Source organism: Panthera pardus, unplaced genomic scaffold, assembly GCF_024362965.1.
Source record: "Panthera pardus isolate Hobbes unplaced genomic scaffold, ASM2436296v1 HiC_scaffold_8, whole genome shotgun sequence".
Lineage (NCBI taxonomy): Eukaryota > Metazoa > Chordata > Mammalia > Carnivora > Felidae > Panthera > Panthera pardus.
The window spans coordinates 145,913,962-145,934,332 of NW_026527013.1; the positions used below are offsets into that span (position 1 = coordinate 145,913,962).

Consider the following 20,371-nt stretch of genomic DNA (forward strand, 5'->3'; position numbering starts at 1 on the left):
GATTTTTCAACTCTCCATAGCGAATCACTTTGAAGTTGGCCCCTACTCTGCAAATTGAGGCACATATATTTAAGTCACTTCCTCAAACTCCATGGGAGAAAGTCAAAATGAAATCTACGTGTGCACACACAATTACTAGAAAGATAACAAAAATGCCATTCGCCCCTGACTTACTCCATCAGTTCTACTCTTGGGCTCCACGGAACATTTGATATGGTACAAGGAAGCATTGTCTGTTCAGTCATATGGCGTCCTTAAAAAAAAAAAAAAAAAAAGACATACTTACCTTTGTAAGAGGACAAGGATGCTTGGGAGAAGATTCTCATTTTGAGCCCCAAATTTAGCCAAAGCACTCACAGCAGCTACAATGAAGCATAAAACAGAACAACATAAATACTGTATTGGTGTCTCAGGGGTATGCAGTAATTATTCAAAAAACAAAAACCAAAAACCAAAAAAAGAAGCTTCCCCGTGTTCAGTGGGAATAAACTCTCTTAATTTGTGTACTTCTTGATTTTATCTCTTTGACCCATTTAAGCCTAACTAGAAATCTGCAGGCCCAAGACAGCTATGGATAGGAAAATTCTCTATGCACTGAGAAAAAAGAATCGTGTGTGTGTGTGTGTGTGTGTGTGTGTGTATATATATATATACATACATATATATATATACATATGTGTATATATATATATGTATGTATATATATATATATAGGCCTTCCTCCACTCTGACCACAGCCCCCTGTATACCACAGTGACGTAATTAAGCTCTAACACAAACAACCAACCCCAAGCATAAAAAGCAACTCTACTATTAAATTCACTCCATTCAGGAAAAGATTTATTGCTTACCTAACTTTTGTCGGGAGTGGTGCCGGGGGTAGAAAGAGAAAAGACACAGTCCCTGATCTCAGGGAGTTGGACTCTAGTGGAGAAGACAGGTAAGTAAAGAGACAATGACAACGTGGTAAAGTCCACGGCAGAACTACATCCAGGATGCTACGTGAGAAGAGAGAGGAGCCTAAATCAGAACTGCTGGAGAAGTGACCCAAGGATGGACGGACGCTTGCCACCTGCGCTAAAACTTGAGGGGACAAGTCAAGTTAGCCAGAGGGAAAGGGCGGGGAAGGAGCGCCACAGGCAGAGAGAACAAATCCAAGGCGGGGCGAGGCAGTGACACGACGGAACAGGTACGCTTGAGCCTCACGCTTCTTATGACCGGACATCGAATACAGGGCACACCTGCGTATTTGTAACAGGGCGCATTACGAACTGGCTGTTCGTAAGCAGACTCTGTGCGCCAAGGCCATTTTGGAAGCCGAGTGTGGAGAACAGACTGGACGCCTGTGAGACTACCAGGCAGTCGGACTAGGCGGGCATCTGAAATGGAGGAGGGCCTGCACCAGCACTTGGGGAAACAGAAAAGAGAGAATGCAGAAACGCTAAGGCGGCGGAGTTGACGGAACTTTGTCAGGGAGCCGATGGGGCTTCTAGAACGGCAGAATCCGCTTCCGTCTTGACGGCTGAGTGGATGGTAAAGGTGAGGACTTCCATTTGGGTTGCACCTGAAGTGCCTCAGACAGGGGCATACAAGTTCAGGAAAGAGACCCGGGGCCGCAATGCCGCGGCATAGCGGTGGAGCTCGGAAAACGACCCCCACAAAAGACAGCGTTACAGCCATTAGTACGAAGTGTGTGTATTCTCAAGTGTGTATTTTTTGAGGGTGTATTTTTAAGTTGGTAAGACAGACCCCCAAGGGAAATGAGCATTTTAAGGAACGAAAGAGGAGCCTTACAAATCAGACTGGGGAGGGACGGAAGTCACGGGCTCTCGTGGACACCAAGCGGAGAGTTTCGAGATGCGTTCAGCCACTCATTCAGGCCGAAGGAGGTGAACAAAGGTAAGAACTTGATTTTCCAACTAGCTTATCGGTAACTTTAAAAATTAGCTTCGGAGGGCTTTTAAGGGAGAGAGCCAGTTTATCGTGAGCTGAAGAAAAAATGGGGAATAAATTCACGGAGGCAGTTAGTAACGGCTACTTCAAGTTTATCTGACAGGGGAGGTATAGTCAATACCTGGTAAGAAACAGTGCATCAGAGGAAGGTTTATATATATATTTTTTAATAAATCTTCTTGAATATTTATTCAGTTTTTGAGGGAGCGAGAACAAGAACAAGCGGGAGAGGGACAGAGAGAGAGAAGGAGACACACAATCCGAAGCAGACTCCAGGCTCTGAGCTGTCAGCGCAGAGCCCGACGAGGGGCTCAAACTCACGAACCGCGAGATCATGACCTGAGCTGAAGTCGGACGCTTAACCGACTGAGCCACCCAGGTGCCCCAGTTTATATTTTTAATAGGAGAGCTTTTCACCTGTTCATATGCTCAGGGGAAGGAATGATTAGAGAGGAGGAAGTCAAAAAAAATGTCCTAAGATCTCTTGAAAAAGTCACTTAAAAATACACACACACACACACACACACACACACACACACACTTCATACTAATGGCTCTAAGTCTGAGAAAAACCACCTGATGCCATCACAGCATTCCTATCATACTGAAAGTCAAGAGTTATCTGTCTCTAACCAGCAGCAGAAATCCGGATGGAAACCGAGCGCCAACAAAGAGCTGCGTTATCTGGCCCAAGTAGGTCCCAAGCCCCCACCCTCACTCAGACCTTGCAACTTCATTTTCCAATTTCATCACCACCCCCCTGAGTTAATAAGCATTTCAGAGGATTAGGAGTCCCGTCGGTATCAGCGTTCCAATGACTCACCAGCTCTGACAGCCTCGTTCTCCAGTACGACCCTATTAAAGATAAAGCGGATATACTTGGAGGGGACGGGCGTTCTGGGGCCCTCTTTGCCCAACAAGTGTAGAATCTTAGTGGCCAGAACAGTGTGTTCACAGTCCTCAATGAATTCACAAAGGTGGGCTAGACCGGCTTCTTTACCCTCGGGGTTCTCTTCCACAATGCTGATTATGCAGTCCACAATGGCTCGCTTATATTCAAAGCCTCCCTGGCAAAAGAGAAAACTGCCATTCATTCGGAGGAGGACGCTTTTTGACGAAATGCTTCTAACTCCGAGGCTCAAGCTTATAATATTCAAATTTCATTTCCTTTCCCTTCTGAAAGAAACAAAAGTGTCTGTGCTCCCAGTGCTAAAACAACAGCATGTTTAGTGATGAGAAGACGGCAACCAGAATTAAGCACACTATTTCGGAGGCATGCTGAGAGGATAAAGCTGTTTTAAATACGACGGATGGGATCTCATGGGAATCGTTAAGAATTTGAGAGAGCAACTTTCTATGATGAGAATATGTCTTGTCTACCTACATCATCTCGGAGCATGTTGGAGAGGAAAGTCATCATGACGCTGTGCTTTCGAGGGTATTTCTGGCAGAGAGCACTGATGGCCTGTACAACCACCACCTGTAGAAAAACACAGAAAGGATGTTCGTCTTTACAGCTTTAGCTACGAGGCATACTTTGCCTCTTACTCGCTGCAAGCTAAGAAGGGGCTGTAGTTACCTCAAATGGCAATAAGGCTTCTCCGTGAAGGATCGGGTAGGAGGGCTCAAAGGAAAATAAACAACAATTTTCAAGAGACCCCATCCCCCTGCTCCAAGCACATAAGCCCAGAAAAATTTTAAAGTCAATAGTGAAGAGAAAAAGCGTAAACAGACCGATTTCCGTAGAAGAAAGAGTTACTAAGGAACTAGTTCACAAAATGGTTTCTAGGAAAATGTTACCACAACTTAACTTTAAAGACCAGTGTCAAGAAATAAGTAGGGTGTGAAATTTTACCCTACTTGCAAGCTAACACGTTAGTCTGCGATTTCACGGATTGCTGGGAGAGAAAACACGAGACTCCTGGATCAGAGATGGGCGGCTAAATACTCACAGCAATGGCAGTAGTTAGAGCATCAGCATCTGGGGCAGTATCCTCGGCCCCAATTCCCAGAGGGCAATGCGAAAAGGGCTACGGTAGCTCCCATTACGGAAGAACCCTAAGGTGTGGAACTCAAATATTTTACATCTTTATTATACTGGACAGTGAGCATGCCTGCTTTTTGCTCTAGAGAAAGCACTAGGTGTATCTTCTAGGGAAAGGTGGAAACCTACCTTCTACTTTTCATTTTTAAATGTTTACTTATTTTTGAGAGAGAGACACACACACACAGTGCGAGCCAGGGAGGAACAGACAGAGAGGGAGACACAGAATCTGAAGCAGACTCCAGGCTCTGAGCTGTTAGCACAGAGCCCGATGGGGGGCAGGGGGCTCAAACCCACGAACCGTGAGATCATGACCTGAGCCGAAGTCAGACGCTTAACCGAATGAGCCACCCAGGCAACCCAGTTTTATTATTTTTTTACTGTTTATTTATTTTTGAGACAGAGAGAGTGAGTGAGAGAGAGCATGAGTGGGAGAGGGGCAGAGAGAGAGGGAGACACAGAATCTGATGCAGGGTACAGGCTCTGAGCTGTCAGCACAGAGCCTGACGTAGGGCTTGAACCCGTGAACCATGAGATCATGACCTAAGCTGAAGTTGGACCCTTAACCAACTGAGCCAACTAGGCTCCCCTGTCCTTTACTTTTAGAGGGAGAAGCTATTATCTCTAAGGCTGGAAGAGATCTTGAACTATACAAAGGGAACATGTACATGCATAACTAATGAGATCTAATGGATACAAACATGTATAATAGCAACAACAGACAATATCAGAAAAGCATTTTAAGAACATTCAAAACTAACATAAACATACTATAAAATATTAAGGCACAACAGTACGCTTGAACAAATTAAAAGATATCCCTTGTTCTCGGATAGGATGTCTCAACAACATCAAGATGACATCTGTTTTCCCCTACGTTAACGTACAAAGTCAATGTGATCCCAATAAAAATGTCAATGAGATTTTTCATGACGCTAGACAAGTTAGTACTAAAATTCACAAGGAAAAATAAACACGTAAGAATAGCTAGAGAAAAAAAACCAAAGAGGGGGTATTAATACTTCCTATAAAGCTCGTATATTTAAAATAGTGTGTGGTACTGATGTATGACTAAATGAACAACAAAACAGAACAGAAAGCCCAAAAATAGACCCACGTACATATGGAAACTTCGTATATGATAAAGGTGGTGTCTCAAACCACTGGGGCAAAGACCCGTCTTTTAAATAAAATTTGGAGGGGGGCGTCTGGGTGGCTCGGTCGGTTAAGCGTCCGACTTCGGCTCAGGTCACGATCTCGCGGTCCGTGAGTTCGAGCCCCGCGTCGGGCTCTGTGCCGACAGCTCAGAGCCTGGAGCCTGTTTCAGATTCTGTGTCTCCCTCTCTCTGTGACCCTCCCCCGTTCATGCTCTGTCTCTCTCTGTCTCAAAAATAAATAAACGTTAAAAAAAATTTTTTTTAAATAAATAAATAAATAAATAAATAAATAAATAAATAAATAAAATTTGGAGGCAGGGAGAGCAATGAGATAATCATTGAAAAAGGATAAGATTAGATCCATTTCTCATACCGTATGTAATAATAAAATCCAATGGATCAGAGATTTAAATGTAAAACATGAAACTATATATACACTAGAAGAAATCATAGGTGAATCCTTATTCACCCAATCGGAGTCTATAATCTGAAGGGGAAGGCTTTCTAACTATTCCCCAAAAGTCAAATGCAACAAGATGGACAAATCTGACCACATAAAGAGAACGAACTTTCGCATAAATAAAATATGAAAGACATCAGAAGAAAAGTCAAAAGACAAATGACAAACGGGGAGAAAATATCACATTTCACAAATAAAGAGCTAATATCCCCACTATATAAAAAACCTGAAATAACTGAGGAAATAAAAGACCAAACTTCCTATAGAAGAAGATGGAGAAAAGAGATGAGCAAACAATATTCAAAAAGAATTATTAAATGATCTTCAAAAATGTAAAAAGATGTTTACCTTCCTTCATAAGAAGAGAAACTCATTAAAACTACATTGAGATACATTCTCTCACCCATCAGGTTGGCAAAACTTCAAAATACAAGCCACTCTACTGGGGAGACTATGGGGAAACTGGCACTCTATTACATTGCTGGTGCCATTTAGCATTCTGTACAAAACTGCATGTCGATTTACCCTTCAACCTAGCATGTGACCTTCTAGGAACTGACCCTGAGATGCACCTCCAACATTTTGAGAAAACATATGCACAAGGTTATCCGCTGCAGTTACTTGTAATTGCAAAAGACTGAAACCTAAATGTCTAAGCACAGGAGGCTCATTCAGTAAGCTATACTACAAAATGACCTTCATAATCTCCCAAGGTTCCCCAGGATTCAAAATGTCCACCTGAATATACAGGCTACGTTTGTTTTTTTTAAAAGTCTAGATATATACTAGAAGGGAGTAAATAGAGCCAGTTATACTTCTTGGCTGAGAATTAAGAAAGAAATAATAACATCTTTCTACTTTAATTCTTTTAACTGAAATTTATTTTATTGTTCTTTTGATCATCTCTGACACATTCTCACCAGTTCTATTCAACACTGTAGTGGCAGTCCTAGTCATTTTAATTAGGCAAGAAGAAAAAGAAAGGGAAGGCTTTTAGATTGGAAATGAAGAAGTAAAACGGTCTCTGTTCACAAATAACATGATTATTTATATAGACAACCCTAAGGAATGCATAACAACTACTGGAACCAATAAGGTTTCAGTATCAGAAAGGATACCAAGTTATGAGAAAAAGAAGTATTTTTATATACTACTAGCAAACAATAAAACAGAAATTTTAATAGAAAAAAAGCATAAAATATTTATAATTTAGCAAAAGATGAGCAAGACCGATAGAGTAATTGGTAATAAACATTACTCAGAGACATTAAAGAAGACCTATATAAAGGCAAAGGTATACCATATTCATGAACTGGAAGAATATGGTTATGATGTCAGTTCTCCCCATATTTATTTATAGATTCAACATAACCCCAATCATAATCCTAACTGACTTTGTTTTATACAAATTATAAGCCAGCTCTAAGTTTTATATGGAAATGTCAAGGACCTATAATATTAAACAAGGGCAAATTGAAAGAACATACTACTTGACACTTAAAGAGGTACCATAAAGCTACATTAATCAATACAGTTTGGTAATGACACAGGATTGACAAAGAGATCAACAGAATATTCTAAGGAGCCCAGATATATACCTACAATTATATGACTATCTGCTTTTCAGACAAAGATGTCAAAGCATTCCAATGGGGAAAGAGAATTCTTTTCAACAAATTATGTTGGAATGACTAGATATTAGTATGGAAAAAACCTGAACTTATCACATGCAATACATAAATATTAATTCAAATCGGATCAGAGGCCAAAATGTAAAAGCTGAAACCATGAAACATTTAAAACACAAGAAAGTATCTTTGAGGCTTGGAAGTAGACAAAACAATAACAGTAAAAGAAAAAGATGAATAAATTAGACTTCAGAAAAATTTAACACTTTTGCTCATCCAGAGACACTGTGAAGGGGCGCCTGGATGGATGAGTCGGTTAAGCGTCCATCGGCTCAGGTCATGATCTCACGGTTTGTGAGTTCAAGCCTCGCATCGGGCTCTGTGCTGACAGCTCAGAGCCTGGAGCCTGCTTCGGATTCTGTGTGTGTCTCTCTCTCTCTGCCCCTCCCCCGCTCATGCGCTGTCTCTCTCTGTCTCCAAAATAAATAAGCATTAAAAAAATAATAATAATAAGACACTGTTAAGAAAAGAAATAGGCAAGCCAGAGACTGGGAGAAAACAATCATATTTAAACTTTTACCTTGAACTCATCTGAGATTTCAGACACAAAAGAAGATATCTGTTTCATGAGCCTGTCCACACTGCTCTCACTCCCTGTTTTGAGGAGTGTAGTAATGGCCAGGGTAGCAATGCTTCTGTTTGAGTCTGTGATCAAGTTTTCTAAGTCCAGATTGCAGGCAGTAACAGCAGAGGGGTGCTTCATTGCCACCTTGTGGAAGGGCAAGAAAAATAAATTAAGCAAACTGCTATTGCTGAAGACCGGAACTTTAAAAAACAATGAAAGAAAAAAATAGAAATTTTAATTAAGGTAAGTGACTTTTAAAAATCTAAATGCGGGGCGGGGAGGCGGGGGGGCGCCTGGGTGGCTCAGTTGGTTGAGCGTCCGACTTCGGCTCAGGTCACGATCTCACAGCTCGTGAGTTCGAGCCCCGTGTCGGGCTCTTGTGCTGACAGCTCAGAGCCTGGAGCCTGCTTCCGATTCTGTGTCTCCCGCTCTCTCTGCCCCTAACCCACTCACATTCTGTCTCTGTCTCTCTCAAAAATAAATAAACATTAAAAAAATTTTTTTTTTTTTAATCTAAATGGGACAATATAGGTCCAAAGTAATTGTTTCAAGAAGAACATTTCCAATTAATATGGTATGAAATAGCATTTTTTAAATGATTAACTATGCCAGAGTCATAGTGTATAACAGCATTTTCTCTTCCTAGGTTTCTATAACCTTTATAACAATATCGTAGTCTGTGTTTTATTACACTTGGCCTGTTTTTCTTTCTAGTACATGTGTACGTGGATGTCTATTCTACTAGATGTAAGGATCTCAGAGAATAGCACCCAGTGTGGTAAACACTCCTCAAAGAGTGTTAATGGCTTATCACTCAGAAAACATTTCTGTCTTTAAGCAAACTCCAGCCAAATTGGTTTGTTCATGCTCATCACAACATGTCTATCATCTGGCTTCTTTGCTTCTGTCAAAATTGTTCACCCCTCCGACTATCTCAATACTGGTATAGAATCCATTACCCACAATTTAAAAAATTTGAGAACTCAGCAAAGCATTGGCATCGAAATTCATTTTAACAGGAAAATCTGACCCAAACTAATGTAAAACTAGTTAAATAATAATTTAAGAGGACAGTCATATATATACCACAGAAATATTTATGTGTCTCATGGCAGGGTATTGCTCGAGGTTCAGTGGGGTGAGTATGTAAGAGATAGAACCATATCACCTTCCTAAAACTCACACAATACTGAATTCTGAGACACATCTGGCCCTAATATTACAGATGAAAGAATGGGGACCTATGTCAACTCTTAAAATATAACTCTAATTGTTATCCTCTATTGGGACACCTGGGTGTCTCTGTCGGTTAAGCGTCCGCCTCTCAGTTTCAGTTCAGGTCACGATCTCGTGGTTTCATGGGTTCGAGCCCCGCGTCGGGCTCTGCGCTGACAGTGTGGAGCCTGCTTGGGATTCTCTCTCTCCCTCTCTCTCTCTGCCCCTCCTCTGCTTATGCTCTCTCGCTCTCTCTCAAATAAAAACTTAAAAAAAAAAATCTTTAATTGTTATTCTCTACAGGGTTCTTCCATGGCCGTCCTACCAAGTTTCTTCCGCGGCTTCTCTCTCCTCCAGTTGTTCATACAATTAATTCATAACTGATCACACACTACCTGATGACAAGTCCTCTACTACCTTAAACTTTCATTTATGGTTACTTATTCTGTGTTTCTAAGTTATATCCTGTGGAACTATGCTGTCCAATATGGTAGCCAATAGCCAAATGTGACTAATAAGCATTTGAAATGTGGCTAGTCCAAATTAAGATATGCTCTAAATATAAAATATACACTGGATATTAAACATTTAATGTGAAAAAAATATAAGGCAAAATAGATCTTTAATAATTTTATAATGATTACATGTTGATATGACATTTTACATATATTAGGGTAAATTAAACGTATTATTACCATTAATTTCATCTTGACAGGGCACCTGGGTGGCTCAATCGGTTAAGCTTAAGCGTCTGACTTCAGCCCAGGTCATGATCTCACAGTTTGTGAGTTCGAGCCCCACGTGTCAGCTGTGCTGACAGCTCAGAGCCTGGAGCCTACTTTGGATTCTGTGTGTGTGTGTCTCTCTCTCTGTCCCTTTCTCGCTCATGCTCTGTCTCTCTCTCTCAAAAATAAACATTAAAAATTTTAAAAATAAAAAAATAAAATTAATCTCATCTTGAAAAATGTTTTAATGTGGTCAGTATAAAATTTAAAATTACATATGTGAGTCACATTGTGTTACACCAGCACTGTCCCAGAGAAATTTCTACAGCAATAGAAACGTTCTTTATTTTTGCACTGTCCAATATGAGGGTCACTAACCATGTCACTATTGAGCACATGAAGTGTGACTAGAGTGACTGAGGGGCTGAATTTTTAATTTTATTTCATTTTGATTAATTTAAATGGAAATGGCCACTCGTGGCCAATGGCCATCATATTGGACAATGTGGTTTTCAGCTACAGAGTGCTCAGCAGTCAGAAATGAATTATTAGTCTTTAGTTGAATAGCAAAAATGGCCATACCTAAAGCCACAAATACAAGGAAGGTGCTCTAGAAGTGAAGTCCATAAATCATGCCTACTAACCTTGAGAGAAAGCCAAATGCCTCACATGAATGTTTCTCAGTCAAACATGGATACAAGTCAATAGTTGGCAAAAGGACCTACCTTGTTCAAGGTCCTCACAGCTGCATATCTCAACGCTGGCTTAGGAGAGCTACAGAAAAGCTGAAGAACTAGGGGAAATACAGATCACCATGGATATATCTCATTTCATCATATAGTACATGAAGAATCATATTCAAAATATGCATAAGGAGATTAGATCGCAGCATCAGTACCTCATATGAGAAACACGTCATCAAAAATAGAAAAAGCACTTCTTGAGCTATAAAAGTTTAAATATAGGAAACAAAGTTTATTTATCTGTAAGGATTAATATATCCATGAATATTGGAATCTGTGGAATACTTATAGCTATAAGAGCAAACGGACTTTTTTAACCATGAAGGAGAACTCAAGGCAAGAACTGAAGGCATGAGTGTTACTTGTCTTCTAAGTAAAAATTTTTAATGTTTCACACAGGGAAATAGTAACTTCAGAAAAAAAGCGCCAATTAAGTAAAGAACAACAAAAATAAATGACCCACCTAGCCGAATGCAAAGGCATATAGAGAGAGCTAAGGTTCAAAAATCATTCTTACTACCTCTCCTGCAGACCCGTGGGACTTAAAACAAAAACACACTAATGTAAACAACAGCCGGGTAGGGAACATACAACTGACCTGAAACAGCAGGTGCCAACTCCCTTGCAGTACAGTTAGGAAGATGGATGATGGCTGACGCAGCTTCATAAATAACCATTTCATGTTTATTTCGCAAGCAGCTCTCGATGAAATCGAACAGTGGGCTTTCATGGCTGACAATAAATACACACAAGGCATGATCAGATATCAAAAAGAACAGGTGCAATAAACATAGAAGTTAAAAACACAGGGAGATTGAGGAACACTTTTGCAATTATGGGTGGAGGACCCCTGAAAACACATTCCTCCATAAAAGCAAAGAGAACACTAGCATAAGGTTCCAAAATTAACTTGCTCAGCACTCTAGAAATTAGCCAAAGGCTTGCAACAATCCTAGCAACATTTGCTCAAGAAAAGTTACATCTTCATAAGAACAACAAGCTTTCTGGTGTTCTCCTTTGCTCTATTTCTATTCCCTCTGTCCAATTTCATGGAAGCCTTGGAAATCAGCAGCCTCAGAACCGTAGTAGCTATGAAAGCCAGCAGCCTAGCAGCCACCAGAGGAGACAGATGGGTTTGGAGCTCCATCAAAAGCCCAGTCCCCAGGGAAATCTCACTATTTGACCTGACTCGTGCTCCCTAGAAAAGCTTCATTCATGGAGCTGATCTTCATTTCATCTGACTCAGAGTTCATTCAGTGAGGAAAGCCCTATCCTCAGCAAGTTTGTCCCAAAAAATCAGTGGCCGCTGTTTATCACTGCAGTTGCCAGAGACAATGATTCCACTCGGGACAAACAAGAGGGTGGCTGAAAACCTTAAAAGGAAAATCTGAGAAATGGGATCTCCACAAGAGGCCTTGGCAATATCTGACATATTCCTGGGGATCCAGAAGGCCATGCACATGTAGAAGACTGTGCAAATGCCCAGGAAAGGCCAGACAAGCCCTAATCCCTTGACTTTGAGGTTCTACGCAAGTAGGAAGTGAAGGCTAAGGCAGAGTTGTAAACTGCCAGAGCATGGAAGGCATGCCCCAACACATAAAGTGCCCACTGGAAAAAGATCTGGAGATATATTGGCTTAAATCATTTAAGAAAATCTGTCAAGGAGCTCCTGGGCGGCTCAGTCGATTAAGCATCTGACTTCAGCTCAGGACATGATCTTATGGTTCGTGAGTTCGAGCCCCACGTCAGGTTCTCTGCTGTCAGCACAGAACCCACTTTGTATCCTCTGTCCCCCTCTCTCTCTGACCCTCCCATGCTCGTGCATACACACACATGCTCTCTCTCTCAAAAATAAACATTAAAAAAAAAAAGAAAAAAGAAAATCTGTTAAATCATTATCTGATGACTTAGCTAATCAAGCAGACTTCAGTACCTGTACATGACAAAGAGTAAGACTGCAGAATTAGTCCAGGAAAGTCACTGCACAAACAACAACAAACAGCAATAATAACAACCTCTGAGGATGGAGAAGAGAGAAATGTGATTTACAGAGTTACCACAATACATAAAATATCTAATTTTTGACAAAAAGTTATGACACATGTTAAAGAAATAGTAAAGTATGCCCCATATGTAGGGGAGAAAACCAGTCCGTACCGATTATTCTTGAGGAAGCCCAGGTATTGGAATTATTGGGCAAAGATTTTGTCAATAAATATAAACACGTTCAAAGAAATAAAGGAAATCATGTCTAAAGAATGAAAGAGAATTAAAGACATGACAATCATACCTCGCCCAAGAGAGAATATCGATAAAGAGAAATGAGTTTCGGTTTATTTGTTTTGCTTTCTTTTAAAAAGCCAAATAGAAATTCTGGATTTGGAAAGTGCAATAATGAATGAAAAATTCAAATCTGCAATTCAACGGCTGATTTGCACTGGCAGTAGAAAGAAATCAGTAAACCTGAAGGAAGTAGAAAGAAATCAGATAATCCAGCTAAGAAAGAAAAAAGAATGAAAAAAAAAAAAAAAAGAGCAGAGCTTTGGAAATCTATGGAATATGACCCAATGTATGAACGAACATTTGCATAATAGGAGGCCCAGAAGGAAAATAGAGAGACAAAAGGAATATATGAAGAAATGACTAACAAAACTGCCCAAATTTGATGAAAAGCATTAATCTATGCACTTGAGTAGCTCAACAAATCCCAAGCAGAATAAAAAGAAAAAGATCCACACAGTGACACACCATAGTCAATCCACTGAAAGCAGGAGACAAAGAGAAAATCTTGACAGTAGCAAGGTAAAAACTACTGCATCATGCTTCAAAAGGGATCATCAATACAATCAATGGCTAACTTTTCACCTGAAACAAGGGAAGAGATAGGGCATAGAATGCCATATTCAAAGTGCTGAAATATAAAAACAAGAATTCTATATCCAGCAAAACTATCCTCCAAAAAACAAAGGCTAAATAAGGATATTCCCAGAGAAGCAATGACTGAAAGAAAGCACTGCTGACAGATTTACAAAAAAACATCCTAAAGGAAGTCCTTTATGCTTAAAGATTTACACCGAACAGTGATGTGAATAATCAAGGAGAAATAAAGAGCACTAGACATGATAATTATGTGAGTTGATATCAAAGAGTCTATAGACAACTTTGTTTTCATTTCTCTTCTTCACTGCTTTAAAGGACATGAAATGGTATAAAGCAATAATTATAACCCTACAGTTGACCCTTGAACAATACAGGTTTGAACTAGATGGATCAACTTATATGCAGACTTTTTATTATAGAGTACTGCAAATATATTTTCTCTCCCTTATAATTTTCTTAATGACATTTTCTTTTCTCTAGCCTACTTTATCATAAGAATATAGCATTTAATACATATAACACAAAATACGTGGTTTATGGTATCAGTAAGGCTTCTGGTCAACAGTAGACTATTAGAAGTTAAATTTTAGAGAAGTCAAAAATTATATGCAGATTTTTAACTAGACGGAGGGCTGGCTCCCCTACTCCCCACATTGTTCAAGGATCAACTGTATATTGCTGGATTTATAACACATACATGCCATATATATGGCAATTACAGCAAATAGGAGCCCAGAGAGAATGAAACTATATTGGAGAAAAGATTCTGTATTTTACTAAAATTAAATTAGTATTAATCTGAAGCAGTCTGTGGTAAAGTAAAATGCATATTCTAATCCCTAGAGTAACAGCTAAGAAAAAACTGGAAAAAAAGTTAAAATACTGACAGAGACATTAAAATGATACACTGAAAATATTTATTTAACACAAAACAAGGTAATCAAAGAGGAGATAAACAGAAAAAGACAGGAGACATAGAACAATCAGCACAATGGCAAAAGTAAGTCCAACTCTATTAATAATTATGTTAAATGTAAATAGTCTAATTATCCCAACCAAAAAAATAGAAATGGCCAGACAGGATAAAAAAAGCAAGATCCAATTATATGCTGTCCACAAGAGTCACACATTCAGATTCAATAAATCATATGGAAAATGGAAAAATATTTTAAACTGAATGAAAACAAAGACACATGAAAATTTATGAGATGTAGCTAAAGCAATGCTGGGAGGGAAATGTAGAGTTTTAAACACCAATACCAAAGAAGAAAAGTCCCGAATCCATAACCAAAACTTCCACAATTAAGAAATTAGAAAAACAAGAGTGAATCAACCCGACAGCAAGCAAAAGAAAGGAAATAAAATCAGAACAGAGATCAATAGACTAGAACGCAGAAAAAAATAATAATAAAGAAAATCAATAAAACCCAAAGTTAGTTCTTTGAAAAGATCAACAAAATTGACAAATCTTTAGCTAGACTAATCAAGAAAAAAAAAACAACCCACAAATTATCAAAATAAGGAACGAAGAAAGGAACAACACTACTGACCCTAAGGAAACTTAAATGAGGATAAGGGGATATTATGAACAACTATATGCCATTTCTAGGACTTTGTCCCCCAAAATGCCAACCTACTAAAATTGGCTCATGAAGAAATGCACAATCTAAATAGGTCTGGGAGTTATTTAAAACCTTCCCTCAAAGAAAAGCAGAGGTCCCAGTGACGTCACTGGTTACTTCTATCAAATATTTCAAGAAATAATACCAATCTTCCAGAAACTCTCCCAGGAAATAAATGAGGGTGCACTACTTCCCAGCTAATGCTGCGATGCCAGGATTACCTATGAACAAGCCTAACAAATGTTCACAAGAAAACTACAGCCCAGCATTTCTGTCCTAGACACAAAACTCCTTAACAAAAATGACCAAACTGAATCAAGCAATATATAAAAGAATAATCAATACACACAACAATGCACAATAATCAAGTAGCATTTATTCCATGAATGCAAGATCAGTTTAACAACGAACACCGATTTATGTTATATACCAAATTAATAATATAAAGGACAGAAACCACAATATCTTAATAAATGCAGAAAAGCAACTGACGAAATCTAACACCCATTTGATGATAAATATTCTCAAAAACCTAGAGACTAAAGGAAATGTCTTCCATCTGATAAAGGGCACCTTCAAAAAATGCACATCAGGCCTAGAGCTTTCCCCTCATATTCAGGGACAAGACAAGGACACCTGCTTTCACCACTTCTACTCAACATTTTAGTGAAAGTTCAAGACAGTAAAATCAGGCAAAAAAAGAAATTAAAGACATCCAGTTTGGAAAGGAAGAAGTAAAACTATCTGTTCACAGATGACATGATCCTGAACACAGAGAATCCCAAGGAATAACACACACACACACACACACACACACACACACACACACACACACAAATACAACTAATAAATGACCATAGCAAGGCTACAGGATACAAGGTGAACCTGCAAAAATCAACTGTATTTCTATATATTGACAACAATAATCCAAAATGAAATTAGTAATTCCATTCATAATAACATCGAAAAGAATAAAATACTTAGAAATGCATTTAATAAAACAGTGCAAGACCTTCCCACCGAAAACTACAAAAGCCTGCTGAGAAATCTAAGTAATTTCAGAAGCATCTCTGATCATGGACTGGAAGACTCAATATCAAGATGGCAATTCTCCCAAAATGATTTATTCAAAGTAGGTCTATTGTTCTATTCAATGTAATCCCTACCAAAATGCTGGCAGTCTTTTGTTGCAAGCATGCAAAGCTGTTCCTAAAATTTATACAGAAACGCAAGGATCAAACAGTCAAAACAGTTTTCAAAAACCTAAATATATAAAGCAAACATTGACATATCTGATGGGAAACACAGCAATACAATAATAGTAAAACACTTCAAGACTCTATTTTCAATAATGGATACAACATCCAGAGAGAAAATCAAGTGGACTGGAATAACGTTACAGACCAAATGGACCTGACATATACAGAACATTCTACCCAATGGCAGCAGGATACACATTCTTCCCAAGAGCACCAAGAACATTCTCCGGGATTGATCACCTGTTAGGTCACAAAACAAGTCTTCACAAGTTTAAGAAGATTAAAATCATACCAAGTATCTTTTCTCATCACAATGAAATAAAACGAGAAATCGGGACACCTGGGTGGCTCAGTCGGTTAAGCGCCCGTCTCTTGATCTCAGCTCAGGTCAGGATCTCACTGTTTATGAGATTGAGCCTTGAGCTGGGCTTTGCGCTGACAGCACAGAGCCTGCTTGGGATAATCTCCCATACATTCTCTCTCTCTCTCTCTCTCTCTCTCTCTCTCTCTCTATCTCTCTATCTCTCTGTCTCTGTCTCTGTCTCTCTCTCTCTCCTCTTTGCCCACCCTTTCCCACCCTTCGTGCAAGGGTGCACATGCACACGCTCTCTCAAAATAAATTAAATAAACTTAAAAAAAGAGACTAGAAATCAGTAACAAAAGGAAAACTGGCACATTCACAAATACATAGAAAGTAAACCACACACTCTTGAACAACCAATGGCTCAAAGAGAAAATCAAAATGAAAACTAGAAAATAAGAGACAACAAATACGTGCAAGAAAGCAGAACTGAGTGGGAAGTTTATAGTGAAAAATTGTAAGTTTTTAAAATGGCATCTATGCCAGGAGACATACAAAATCAAAAAGAACTGCCATGGTAATTCTGCGAATTAACAAGTGAGGGGTAGTGGATACGAACAGGTATTTCAACAAATGGTACCAGGACTACTCAGTAGCCATGGCTGGGCAGTTAAATTGCTATCTCATACCATATCGAAAAAACAATTCCAAGTAGTTTATAGACCTAAAACATGAAAGCTAAAACTATAATGCAGGGTGCCTGGGTGGCTCAGTCGGTTAAGCGTCCAGCTTGGTTTTGGCTCAGGTCATGATCCCGTGGTTCCTGAGTTTGAGCCCGCATTGAGATCTGCACTGACAATTCGGAGCTGGCTTGGGATTCTTTCTCCCTCTCCCTCTGCTCCTCCCTCGAGAGCTCATACTTAAGCTCAGGCTCGCGCTCTCTCTCTTGCTCTCTCGCTCTCTCTCCAATAAATAAATAGACCTTTAAAAAAGTTTATCTTAAGTTTATCTTTATCTTAAGAGATAATGCTTATAAAAAATATCATAGAAAATATATTTGAGACCTTGGGGTAGAAGATGTCTTCAGCAAGACACCAAAAACAGTATTCCAAAAGTCAAAGATTGACCAATGTGACTACATTAAAGAAGTTCTGTTCATTAAGACACCAGGAGAGACAGAACAGACAAACCTGAGTGGGAAAAGCTATTTGCAACATAACAACCAAAAAAGAACTCCCAGAAATCAGTACGAATAAGGCAGATAACCCAATAAAAAACTGGGTATTTCAATAGAAAGGATATTCAAATGGTTAATAAACATAGAAAACATTTCCCAAACTCATCAGTAATTAGGGAATTACAAATTAAAACCACTATGACTTGACAAGGATGCCAAGGCAATGCAATGGAAAAAGAATCTTTCACCAAACAATGCTTAGACAACTGCAAACTCCTATTTCAACCAGATACCCACATGCAAAAGAATGAAACTGGACCCCTACCTCACACTATATACGAAGATACCTCAAAATGTATCAAAGACCTAAATGTAAAAGATAAAATTATAAGACTCTTAGAAGACTGCACAGGTATAAATCTTCATGACCCTGGATTGGACAATGGTTTCCTTTAGTACAATACCAGAAGTACAAACAACCAAAAAAAAAAACCAAACAAACAAAAAAAACTAGACAAATTGGACTTCATCAAAATTTAAAACTTCGAGGGGCGCCTGGGTGGCTCAGTCGGTTGAGCGCCGACTTCGGCTCAGGTCACGATCTCGCGGTCCGTGAGTTCGAGCCCCGCGTCGGGCCCCTGTGCTGACAGCTCAGAGCCCGGAGCCTGTTTTGGATTCTGTGTCTCCCTCTCTCTGACCCTCCCCCATTCATGCTCTGTCTCTCTCTGTCTCAAAAATGAATAAAAACGTAAAAAAAAAATAAAAAATAAAAAAAATTTCAAACTTCGGTACTTCAAAGGACACAACCAGGAAACGAAAAAGCCCACAGAATGGGAGGAAATCTTTGCAAATTATGTATCTAATAAAGATCTAGTATCCAAAATGTATTTGGTTAATGATTACAACTCAATAAAGGACAAATAACCCAATTTTTAAAATGAGCAAAGGATATGACTGAACCTTTCTTCAAAGAAGACATACAAATGCCCAATAAGCACATGAAAAGATACTCAACACTATTAGTCATTAATGAAATGCAGCTTTTGTTACTGTCAAGCCAAGAACTTATTTGTACAATTTTTTTTCAATAAAATTTTTTCAATGGAAAAAAATAACCACAATGAAATACACTTCATCACACCTACTATGAGATATATAACAACAAAGACAATAATGAGTATCGGTGGGGATGTGGAGACATTGGAACCTTCGTGCATGGTGGGCAAAATGTAAAATGATGCACCCATTTTGGAAAAGAGTTTGGCAGTTCCCCTCAGAAAGTTAAACACAGAGTTACGTTATGACACAGCAACTCTATTCCTAGGTATATGCCCAAGAGAATGGAAAAACATATTCACATAAAAAACTACGCATGACTGTTCATAGTAGCATTATACATAAAAGCTGGAAAGTGGAAACAACCCAAATGTCCACCAACAAATAAATGGGTAAATAAAAATATGGGATAGCCTCTCAATGGAATATCATTCAGCCATAAAAATCGAGTACTGATACTTGTATAATATAGATGAACCTTGAAAACGTTACTGTAAGTGAAAGAAACCAGAGACAAAAGACCACATATTGCATGATCCCATTTATATTAAGTGTCTAGAACAGGCAACTCCAGAGGGACAGGAAGCAGATTGCTTTCCAGGGGCTGAGAGGAGGGGAGAATAGGGAGTGACTGATAGTGGGCTGGGGGTTTCTTTTTCACGTGATGAAAACGTCCTGGTTTCAGTGGTGGTGGGTAGATAACTTTGTGAATATACTAAAGACCACTGAATCAGGAGCACCTGGGTGGCTCAGTCCGTTAAGCATCCGACTCTTGATTTCGGCTCAAGCCACGACCTCCTGATTTGTGAGTTCGAGCCCCATGTCGGCCTCCGTGCTGGCAGTGTGGAGACTGCTTGGGATTCTCTTTGTCTGCCCCTCCCCTACACATGCTTGCTCTCTCTCTCAAAATAAATAAATAAACTGAAAAAGAAAAAAAAAAAGACCACTGAATTATACACTTTTAAAAAAGTGAATTTTACGGTATCCGAGTTATATCTCAATAAAGAAAATCTAATATACCCCTCTGATTAATTTAAAATTTGACATCAAGTCTTGGCCTCAGGAAATCTCACCTGCCTGGCTGGAATGTAAATTGGTACAATCACTTTGAAAAACAGTCCAACAATGATCTGCCAATTCCATTCCTAGAGACATACCCTACAGAAATAAATGCTTACATATAAAGAGAGAAAGCTATGGTAATGAGGCGGTGTGGTGTAGGTACAGGAATGCTGTTTGCTGCCATTTCATTAGTAAGTGCTCAAAACCGAAAACAACCCAAATGCCCACTAACAGAAGAATGAATATAAATAAGCCTGGAAGGATTCAGTCAAGGAAATGTACAATTAAAATGAACCAGACCTCCGGTAGAAACAAGGGTAAATCTTAGACAGAAATACTGAGTGAAAACAAACAAACAAACAAACAAACAAACAAGATAGAAACTATAGCATGATTCTATTGACATAATGTTCAAAACAAAACCTTATTGTTTATGAATGCATACGCGGGGTAAAAAATCTAAA

At 39.1% G+C, this 20,371-nt stretch overlaps 1 protein-coding gene across 1 annotated transcript in view; it reads right to left on the reverse strand.

Annotated features, from left to right (window-relative positions):
- Positions 1–20,371, reverse strand: part of COPG2 (COPI coat complex subunit gamma 2) — a 114,727-nt gene that overhangs the window by 50,164 nt on the left and 44,192 nt on the right. Inside the window, exons 10-15 of the mRNA XM_019452759.2 lie at positions 11,149–11,282; positions 10,533–10,600; positions 7,823–8,011; positions 3,338–3,433; positions 2,777–3,020; positions 287–362 (exon numbers count right to left, since the gene is read on the reverse strand). Coding sequence (XP_019308304.2) covers positions 287–362; positions 2,777–3,020; positions 3,338–3,433; positions 7,823–8,011; positions 10,533–10,600; positions 11,149–11,282 — 807 coding nt within the window. The remainder of the gene's footprint in view (positions 1–286; positions 363–2,776; positions 3,021–3,337; positions 3,434–7,822; positions 8,012–10,532; positions 10,601–11,148; positions 11,283–20,371) is intronic.